At 40.9% G+C, this 10,985-nt stretch overlaps 1 protein-coding gene across 1 annotated transcript in view; it reads left to right on the forward strand.

Annotated features, from left to right (window-relative positions):
* Positions 1 to 6,659, forward strand: part of ZC4H2 (zinc finger, C4H2 domain containing) — a 9,094-nt gene extending 2,435 nt beyond the window's left edge. The window contains exons 2-5 of the mRNA XM_009880678.1: positions 1,875 to 2,046; positions 3,557 to 3,729; positions 4,840 to 5,002; positions 6,124 to 6,659. Of these exons, the coding sequence (XP_009878980.1) occupies positions 1,875 to 2,046; positions 3,557 to 3,729; positions 4,840 to 5,002; positions 6,124 to 6,237 (622 nt within the window). The 3' untranslated portion in view covers positions 6,238 to 6,659. The remainder of the gene's footprint in view (positions 1 to 1,874; positions 2,047 to 3,556; positions 3,730 to 4,839; positions 5,003 to 6,123) is intronic.
* Positions 6,660 to 10,985: the final 4,326 nt, after the last annotated feature.

Genomic DNA, 10,985 nt, shown 5'->3' on the forward strand with positions numbered 1-10,985 from the left:
ATTAAGTAGTTCCACAGAAATAACCCCAGTCATAAAATTAAGCAAATGCCTAAAGACTGTACCTCAGTGTTCTGACTGGGAGGAGATAAAAGAGAGTGGGAGTGAACTTACTGATGACAGATGCTACTTCCACTGTTTAATGCCCTGTTGGGACACACTTACCGGCATCAATGCAGTGTAAGAACTGAAATAGAAGGGAAAAGAATATGAGGGCAGAATTCATTAGGCAGTCTAGAAATCACACTTATGGTTTGTGTTTTAAAACATTACTGCATGTTGCCTGATGCTAACAGGAAGAGTTCTAATTTGTGTGCACTTTTGCTTTCCTAACATCAAAAGCTAATCGTTTGGACTGAAACAATCCCCTGCAACTAATTTGTTGTAGTAATTTGGCAGAGCGTGGCAGCCAGTGACTAGTAACAGTGAGGAAACTGATCTATTTCCATTGTCTTAGGTGAACACATGCCATAAATACAAGAGAGGAAGCAGGGAGGAAATTGGGGACAAATACTCCCAGTTTCAGTAATCAAAGCTGCCATTACAAAATAAATGTTTTAAGTAAATGGGATCAATGAGACTTGATGAAAAGAGGGGTAGATGGCTGGATGGTATTTTTTAGTGGGATATTTCCACATTTAAATGGAAGGCAGAGAGGATCTCTTTTACTGGTTGAAGTCCAATATTTACATTCAGACTAGTATAGGCCATTGTGCAGTAAATGACAGAACATCTCCAATGACATTAAAGATTACAATGTTATACCTACATACTTAAATTCTACCTACACCCATCAGGCTTCTTCTGCACTTCATTCATAAAACTTTTACTAGTTGACTTATTATTCCATCAGCTACATTCGTGTTTCTCTCACACGAGGTAAAGCAAGGAATCCCAGAACTCATCATTTCATGCCTGAAATGTGACATTGAAGCCTCTTGGTAGAACCACTTAAGTATTGTTGAAACATTGGTTACCCAGTATCATACTCTAACTTCCAGTACAGGAAAAATAAGTAAGGTCTCTTCACTAACTGAATCGCAGGAACAAGAACAGTTTGTTTGTTCTGTTGAACAGCTTGGGCAAGTGTTGAATCACTACCGCAGTGGGCTGCTCTGCTGCTTAAAACTGTCTGATGACCGAAACTCACACACTTTGATTATTAGCTTTGAAGAGAGAGATATCTAAACATTTTTGCTATGGAATTATGGATTGGCACAAATGAAGAATAGTCAGAATGCAGTATATGGGCAGAAACATTTACAAATACGTGACAGGTACCAGATCTTAGCGAAGAACGAAGAGAGTGCAGAGTTACTCGCAAGTGGGATGTTGATGGCCGGTGTCATTTGAGTTTTTACTATTCTGATATGTCATTGCTCTGGAATTTTCTTTAACTTGAAGTTAGTATTTTAGCAGTTCAAATTACTGTCCCCATAGTTTTAGTCAGTGTACATGATACTATAATCGCCTCCAATTCATTTTACATTTCTCAGAACCCTGTGCTCAGAATCCCAATTTTTCTGGATTTCTCTATTTTGTAACTAGGGTCTAATCCAAGTTCATTGATGCAGTAGAACTCTATTGGTATAAATTCTCTGAATCTACAGTATCTGTTAAAGTCTGACAATGTTCTGTTGATTTCATAATTCAGTATAAAAATTCTCGTAGCCCTGAAAAGCTCAGCAAAAGAGCTGGGATTAGAATTCCATTCTCTCATTGCACCTTATCCTTTCTCAGACACATTTAATCTCACACTTGTCTATTACTGCTGTTACCTTCTTCCATCTATTCACATATAAAGTGACGCCTCGCAAAAATATGTTGCCGTGACTTACTGTTTTCCCTCTATATTTTTAATTATCACTGGGATCCAGGAATAAGACTTTGCAGATGGAAAAAATAAAGGCACGGCTGAAAGCAGAATTTGAAGCTCTGGAGTCTGAGGAGCGTCATCTGAAAGAATACAAACAGGAAATGGACCTGCTGCTGCAAGAGAAGATGGCCCACGTGGAGGAGCTGCGGCTGATCCACGCTGATATTAATGTGGTATGTGAACAGTCGGGCTGTGGGCAGCCTGAGACACAGTTGTGTATAGAATCATAGAATCGTCTAGGGTGGAAGGGACCTTTAAGATCATCAAGTCCAACCATTAACCTGCCTGCCAAAGCCACTGCTAAGCCATGTCCCTCAGCACCACGTCTACCCATCTTTTACATACCTCCAGGGATGGCGACTCCACCACTTCCCTGGGCAGCCCACGGGCTGTGGAATTGTGCACATCAACGAACGATCACTGCTTCAGTAATCTGGACTTTACACCACTATCCTAAGAACCTACAAAAAGCGCCAAGTCAATGTACCTCAGGATAATTGTTTTTTCCTGTCTGTGTCGGACAGGATATTTTGTAATGTTGGCATAGCAAGCATCTGCACCAAGAGGATGGATAACCAAGCCCATTGTGGCTACAACTTTACCAGTAGCGATAGTAACATCACTCCGGCGGTCACATAGAAGACTGCTCTTCCCGTCAGTCTTCCTCATTTAGCACCTGGAAACAGAGAAATTGTGGCAGCTAGTTGGGACTTTTGATTGGAGGTTTTTGGAAGAAAAGAGATTGTGGGGAAATATATGGTATTTGTTCTTAGTAAGAGCTGACCTTCAGCACTCAGTGGAACCACCAGACATTAAGCTTAAAGCACCAGCCTGGAGGGAATTAATACAAGTAAGAGAAAAACAGTTTATAAACAAGGAAGATTAGCCAATTAGAGGGGCTAAATGGGGAATATACATTTAAACCTGCATTTTTTTACGTAATGTCAGGGCACTTACATGACTATACAGTGGTTTCTAGCTCTGAAGGTTTCTGTACATTGCACCAGAGGAAAAAAGCTCCCAGACCGTGAGCAAGTACAAGCTATGTACTGGATGTGCAGACTGCATTTATGTATCGCTTGAAATGCCTGTTCCCCTGCCCAGCTGCACAACCTCAGTCTCTGTTTCATCCTCCCCTCTTTTTCCTGTCAGATTGTCTTTTTCTCTGCTGCTTTTTACTGCAGGAACCTTTCCTTAGCTTGTTTGCTAATTTCTAACCAACGCTGTTCAGGTATCTTAGAAACACAGAAAATTAGTTTATTCTACTTTAATTTCTTTTTTAATGTCCCTTGAGAGCTTTCCATAGCTCCTCACTTGCTGACTTATCTGTAACCTGTCTACCTGCTTTTCCTGTTTTTCAGAAGCTCATATAGGCTGAGTGCACCTTTTTAGATGAAAATGCATCTCATATGTCACTTTCAGTTGCTTCTTCCCTGCCCAGTTTTCATCCTCCCAGTATCTTAACTCTTTGTTTTGCTATTGCGTTGTCTTCAGTCTCTTCCAACTTGAGTGAGAAAAATCTCTTCTTTCTGATACAGTCTTTCGCTCAATCAGAAAGCTAAAGGAACAGTTAGGAATTACTACTATATGATAATATATATAATATCTATTATATTTTAATATATATATAATATATATATAAGTAATTATTAAAGGAAAGGCATGCCCATCCTCCTGTTTCAGATGGAGAATACTATCAAGCAGTCTGAGAACGATCTCAACAAGCTCTTGGAATCTACTCGTCGCCTGCATGAGGAGTACAAACCCCTGAAGGAGCACGTAGATGCTTTGCGGATGACTCTGGGATTGCAGAGGCTGCCAGATCTATGTGAGGAGGAAGAGAAACTGTCCCTTGAGTAAGTCTCCAAAGCAAATATTATCTGGCTTTAGACCTTGTCTCGGTCCTGCTGATTATTTTGTCATTTTACTTTCGTCGGTAGGTGGAAAAAAGAACTTAAGAGGTAAGCATGAAAAACAAAGGTTAACAAAAAAGGGATGTGGGAGAACATGTATTTCGTAACATTCAGTCTGAATTTGTTAGAAGTTAAATTTAGATTATTCCAAGCTGCAGACTCTACATATGACATACAAAAATTCAAGGGTGGTCGGTTCTCTAGATTTTTATACCATATGCTGCTGTTTCTAGCAAGACTTTTTTTTCCCTGAAAATATTTTTTCTTTGCTCATTTATCAAGCGGAGGTAGGAGGCAATAAAAGAAAGGGATACAAGACAAGGATTCTCCAGTTGGTTTGTGCTACTGCTAGTCAGAATTTTACTTTTTGCTGCGTGCACATGGCAGTGGCATGTAGCCATATACCTATGACTGTTGACAAGTAACTTTACCCTAGATGTGGCATAGATTTGCATAATAAATTCCGGTTTCATTTTTAGGTATAACTAAGGTGGAGGAAGGTGACAGAATGATCTGCTATTCAAAGAACAGTGTCCTTTGTTTAACAGATCAGTTTTAAGAAACTCACATTCCTCCTAACGCCCAGCACATTTGGCATCATTGTCACAGACACAGTTTTCAAGATTTCTTTTGCATTTCTTCAGAAATGCTGTTTTCCATTCCAAGCACCTTGACACTACAAAGAATGTATTGATCTATTGTATAGAAAAATTATTACTTTTAACAGAATAAAGTATAAACAGAGGTGCATCCAAAGCTGTTAAATATACATGTTGTCTATTTTCCATCCTATTAGATTTATATCCAGTTGTACATCAAGATGTACAAGCTGACAATCTGGAATCTGGCTGAGGAAATGCAGAGGGAAATACAACCAATTCTATTTATGAACGAGTCCAAGTGGTGTCTAAGTGTAGGCAATTTGACTCTAGTGGAGGAAGATGATAGGGAAATGTGACCCATTGTGTTTTAACACAAAATATCGTTTACAAACTACGGAATACTCCTGAAGGTGGTTATATTTTTTAATTGGTTTTTTTTTTTTTTATCTAGCTACTTTGAAAAGCAGAAAGCGGAATGGCAGACAGAACCACAGGAGCCTCCCATCCCAGAGTCTCTGGCTGCAGCTGCAGCAGCTGCCCAACAGCTGCAAGTGGCACAGAAACAGGACACCAGACAGACAGCAACTTTCAGACAGCAGCCACCGCCAATGAAGGTCAGGAGATGGAACGCACTGGGGGTTCTCTTTTGTCATTGGAATGCATTATGTTTGTGCAGTTGATCAATATTTACAAAAAAGAAAAATTATGTGTCCTGATTCTGATTTTTCCTGCAGTGGTTCAAATCAAAAGCAGCCCCAGTAGACTTAAACTGGTGGCACCAGTCATCAAGGGTTAAGGACAAGGCTCTGTATTGTTTGACTCCTTTATGATTTAAGAGTCTCCATCAGCAGAGGTGTAGGCAATTCCCACTCCTCCTGTGCTTCATGTGGCTGAAAGGCATGTAAGAAAAAAGACCCCAAAAACGCTGGACAAAAGAAAACCTAATAGCTGGGAGTTAATCCCAAATGCATTCATATTAGAAGCAATGCACATATTTAATGAAGGAGAGTAATTACTGGTGATACAAATTACCAGGAAAGGTGGTTATTTCTGCACTTATTGGGATCTTCAAGTCAAGATTAACATGGATTAATTAAACCTAACAACAGGCACTTCAGTGACAGTTTGACTCGGCTCTGTTTGTAGTCAGTAAAAAGAGCTCCGTAGTTCCATAAGGGTATTCATCCCACCCGAGTTCCAAAGATTCACTGACTAAGAGGCCAACTGATGTAGGTACACTCCATAGTTCTGTACTTACTGTCTGGAGTTAGGGCATTGAAAAGTCTTTCTGAAAGTAATATGGAGCGAAAGGGTAGAGTTCTTGTGTTAAATATGTGGAATTCATCTAAGCACCCGCTTCTGTCTTGAATTCTGTGACATCACAGTCGGCCTTCACTGTGACTTCTCTGACGCAGTGAGCTATTACATATGGAAACATCTTCAAAACGTGTGGAACGTTTAACACAAAATAGAATTTATTGTTAAAGTTCTTGATACATGCCTAAACCGTGTGTTTGCTGAGCTGCAGTTTCCATTCAGTGAGGTACTCTAGTTTTTCAGTTGGCCTGAAGTGATCGCACAGTCCAGAGAGCTGGGCTGCACAGAACATAGCACTGGTTCACCCATGAAGGCAAGAAGCCTTAGTTATTTTTTTCTGTACGGTAAGTTAGAATATTACCCGCATAACAATGCCACTTACATGTTTGTAACGAGAGCCTGCAATGTCACATTTCAGGCATGTTTATCGTGTCACCAACAAATTCATCGGAACGCGCCCATATGTCCGCTCTGCAAAGCGAAGAGCCGATCTCGGAATCCCAAAAAGCCCAAGAGGAAACAGGACGAATGAAACCCAGAAGACTGACGAAAAACACATGCCCTGTTCCAGTACTCTTCCAGTAGAACTGCAAATGCGGCCAGACTTTACTGAAGTGCAGACTCAAGTACGACCGACCTGTTGTTTTCTATTTAATGCAATGTAAGCACAATGTTCCTGTTCTGTCCTAATTTCCTTCCAGTCCTTAGGATTTGGTTTGAGGAAAGTAAGTATTACTGGTGCTACAGTTTAACTTTCAATCATTCCGTCTTTTGGACTCCGAAACAAAGTAGAATTCTTATGCAAATCTCCTAAATGTCAGGCGATTCCTATTGGCCAAATGTGATTACCATAAATGCTTTTACGTTATTTTTTTAAAAACAGTTACTAGATTATTCTGTTTTCTCCTAATAACAGGAGACTATTTGAAGTGCTGAAATAGCAGACTGACTGTTTCACTAAAGAACAATTTGTTTTCCAAGCTAGTAAGACTGTGTAGGTTTGGGTATCCAGTAGAGCTCTATTTGTACAGGAAATGTTCAGGAAAAAAAAGAAATTGGTTATAGGGAAGATCAGTGCATTAAGGACAAACATGAATTTTGATGTACTGGAGTTTGATTGTACCATTGCCTCAAACTTGACTTAAAATTTGGAAGGGGGATCAATTTGCTGGCTGTGTATGAATGTCTAAGAATGATGTAATTTGTGATGCTTTGACATCCTAATATGGAATTATCTCCAGCAGTCAGAAGACTGATTGACTTGAGTACAAGGCTCCAATGAACTGTATTAGTGGTCCTCCTAGGCTCTACGGCCAGCCAGCTTACGGTGGTTCTCTAGGAAACATGCATGAAATATCCCAAATCTCTATGCGCACGTCTGCTGCTCCTGGCTTCCACAGCCTAAATCTCCCCTGGCAGACATATCCTCCGCTGGAGCGCAGGGCAGCTCAGTAACATGCAGCAGGAACAGCGTCAACTAAAAATGATGTCTTTCACCAGAACTGCCTGGCTTTGGTGCCACCGTCCTCCCTCAACCAAAACTTCCTATTTCTGTATCTTTTAATAGGTTGTTTTCAAGTAAGCTTTATTTCAGCCTAGGTTTTTTTTTTTCTTTTTCTTGCTCTGTATGTGTGCCAAAAGAACCCTGACTAAAGGATCCTTTAGACCTCTCCCTGCGTCCTCTTTTTTCACCCCATGTAACAACAGTTGCTCCAATGGGGAAGATGGCAGTGCCCGAACTGCAGAACCAGGGCTTTAAACTCACTCACTCTAATCCCAGTTTTGTCACCGCCTTTGTTGTCTAAATTGATCTCAAGTATTAAATATTCTTGTCACTAACTTCAGGAGGCAGGGACTGCCTGTTTGCATTCTCATCTCTTTAGCCCAGGTTTTCCTCTACTTTTTTGCTAGGGTGGTTATATCGAGAACTTTGCTTGTTAAATAGGAAAACCGGGGAAGCCCCAAGTCTCTGGTCAGAACTTTGCCAAATGCTGGGGACTGTACAAATCCACATGAACCGATTTTGCTGGCCAAATCACGTATGTTGCCATTAATTTCCCAACTCCACCATAAAGTACATGAGTATTTAATTGAATATAGTCCTATAATTTATGTGAAGTTCAGTTAATATTCTCCCATTTTAATGTTTCATAGCCAAATAAACACGTGTCAACAGCAGAGACAGAATGTGTACCACAAGTCCTTGAAAATATGTGAAGGGCATATTCTGCTAGCTGAATTACTGGAATTCAGTCTCTGTGAGACAGCAATAATGGAGGACAGTCTGACCCCATGGTCCAAATGGCAGCAGCGCGCTAACTCTATCTTTATGCATGTTTCCTAACACAAATTTTAAATGTCAGAGCAGCCACATGCTGTGTGCCCTGTGCAGAGCAATTCCAATTGGGTTTAAGGGAAAATGCACACAGAGTTAAAGGACAGTGTATGAACTCCCCCAAAGTGCATCCATGAGAGCAGCATACGTTGATGACAGTTGTACATAAATTTTAGAAGTGGTGGCAATGGAGAATGGGTGAATGGTCTGCCATGAAGTAGCAAAAATAGGATATATTTGTAGCAACTTCATCTCACCGTTCTGAAATAGATAGGGGTAGTCGTAGCTGCTCTCACTTCACTGTTACTTTGCCAGGTTCTTTCTTTCCTGGGAGATCTCTGAAGCTCTAAACTGAAGTATGCGTAAGGACGCACTGTTTACCAATTTAGTATGGCAGTTTTGTATTTTTACTTTTTTAAACTAGTCTCTTGTGCCCTCGTGTTTAACAAGGTTTGGGTTTTTTTAAAAAAAAAAAGAAAAAAATGTGAATATGACATATTGTGTTTGTATCAATCGTACTAGCATTTACAAATCTGTTTTCATATCCTTCACGAAGTTGTGCCGTATGAGTAGCGTGCGTTGCTGAGAATGAGTCTAACTGAATATGAGTCAACAGTGTGCCCTGGCAGCCAAAAGGGCCAACCGTGTCCTGGGGTGCATCGAGCACAGCATGGCTCGCTGGTCGAGGGAGGTGACCGTCCCGCTCGACACTGCACTGGTGTGGTCTCGAGCACTGTGTGCAGTTTTGGACACCTCAACGTAAGAAGGACGTCAAACTATTAGAGTGTGTCCAGAGGGTGACCAAGATGGGGAAAGGTCTCGAGGGCAAGACTGAGGAGGCACGGCTGAGGTCCCTTGGTTTGTTCAGCTTGGAGAAGAGAAGGCTGAGGGGGGGACCTCATCCCAGTGGGGAGACCTCATCCCAGTCTACAGCTTCCTCAAAGGGGGAAGCAGAGGGGGAGCTGCTGGTCTCTCTCTAGTGACCAGTGACAGGACATGGGGAAATGGAATGAAGCTGCATCAGGGGAAGTTCAGATTGGACCTTAGTAAAAGGTTTTTCACTGAGAGGGTGGTCAGTGACTGGAACAGGCTTCCCAGGGCACCAAGCCTGTCAGAGTTCAAGGAGCATCTGGACGATGCTCTTAAGCATATGGCTTGGTTTTAGGTAGTCCTGTGAGGAGCAGGGAGTTGGACTCAATGATACTTATGGGTCCCTTCCAACTGGAGATATTCTATGATTCTAACTATTTCAAGGAGACAAAATCTGTATTATTTATTAAGGGATAGTGGGGGCAGGGGAGGGAAGCAGTATCTTTCATAGGGAACCAGTGCTCTCCTTTTCTCGTACAGATTAATTAAGGAAGTTTAACCGAAGAGCTCTTCTCGTGACAGCCCCAGGCCCTTTTCTTCCAGGCACTTCTCAAGGGACTAGAGGGATAATTATGAAATATTGATTTCTTGTTTTTCAGTCAGAGGAAGAAGCTCTCTGAAGTACAGTTCTTACCCCAAGTCTACTGCGTTTTTGCTCTGTGGAGCAACAATGGGGTCTTCCTTTCTACCTAAGGTTCTTTGAGGATACTTCTTCACTTGGCTTAAATTCATTCTTATTTGGATTAAATTATCTTAATAGCCACAAAGAGACCCTTCTCAAAGCTTACAAGACTTTTATATTACCAAAGTCTGGTTTAACCTTGGCTTTGTCATTCCCTTTTCAATGGGTACTCAAGCAACAACAAAATCACTGGATTTTTTTGTTATAGGTGGTTTCCAGGGTCTTTCCCTGGTTCCTCACTTGCCTCAAAGGACAGTCCTGTTGTTCTGCAACCAAACGGCAAAAAAAAAATCACCAGCCTCCACCCCTGCCCCCCCACCTTAAGCTCATGCTAAAGGGATGCGAACACTCTACTATGTCTAAAGGCTTAGCTTTAGAAATTTTCGTACCCAAGCTGGGGTAGATCAGTTGTTCAAACTTTAGTGCCAATGACCCCATTAACTATAGAGAAAATGTAAGCCAGATTTTAATACTTGCACTTCCTGAATTCAACTTTAGCTTTCTAAACAGGACACTTGACTGACTGAACCTGCCAGTGGCTTCAAGTTACAGAATCTAATTTTGAAAGAATATCCATTGATGTGTTACTTTAAATAGCGGACTATTCAAGAAATTAAGACTTTACTAGCCCTTTAAATAAATAAAAGTGCTTTAGTTTATTTTACAGTTTTCTAATTCCTCCGACATAGGTTTTCTTTTTAGCGTTTCGGTATTTTAGCAATATTGGGCGTTTTCACTAGCTTCTGTGTTTTAAATATTTTACTCCTGTGCCCAGTAGGAGTAACAGTGTGCTACCCGTTTAATTTGTCTGTACAGTCCTTTTTAATAAATGTTTGTTTCATGTCCTGTTTTCTTCCTGAAGACTATTTTTACATCTGTTATTTGCTTACGCTACTGAGAAGGAGCCATATCCTGAAAGGTAAAACCCAGCTCTGTCATTTGACAGGATGCAATTAGCCACAATTCTTTATAGAAACTTTATGGAGATAAATACGGGGAAAGAAATACCCATTCTAATGAGCTTTAGAAAACAGACAGGAAAAGGAGATAGCAAGACAGGTTTTAACCTAGCCAAACTTCTCAGTCACATTTCTGGAACACAAACCACTGTGTGCTTAAGCTCCAAGATTTCTGCATCTGCGTAGGAGTCATAGAAACAGTGTCTCATTCCCCAAACCAGGTACTTCTGAAACAAACCTATCCTCTGCTGCTGCTGGCTACTAACACTGGAACTGGATAATTTGCATGCATAAAAATGCCTGATTTGCACTTGCAGGTGTCCAGTTATGAAACTCAAACAGACCCAGAAAAACAACAAGGAAATCACGTCCCTCTGCTGCAGTTCAACCACTGAAAGCTCTGACGGGGGCATTTATTTCAGTTTGTGACTGAT

Source organism: Charadrius vociferus, unplaced genomic scaffold, assembly GCF_000708025.1.
Source record: "Charadrius vociferus isolate BGI_N301 unplaced genomic scaffold, ASM70802v2 scaffold473, whole genome shotgun sequence".
NCBI lineage: Eukaryota > Metazoa > Chordata > Aves > Charadriiformes > Charadriidae > Charadrius > Charadrius vociferus.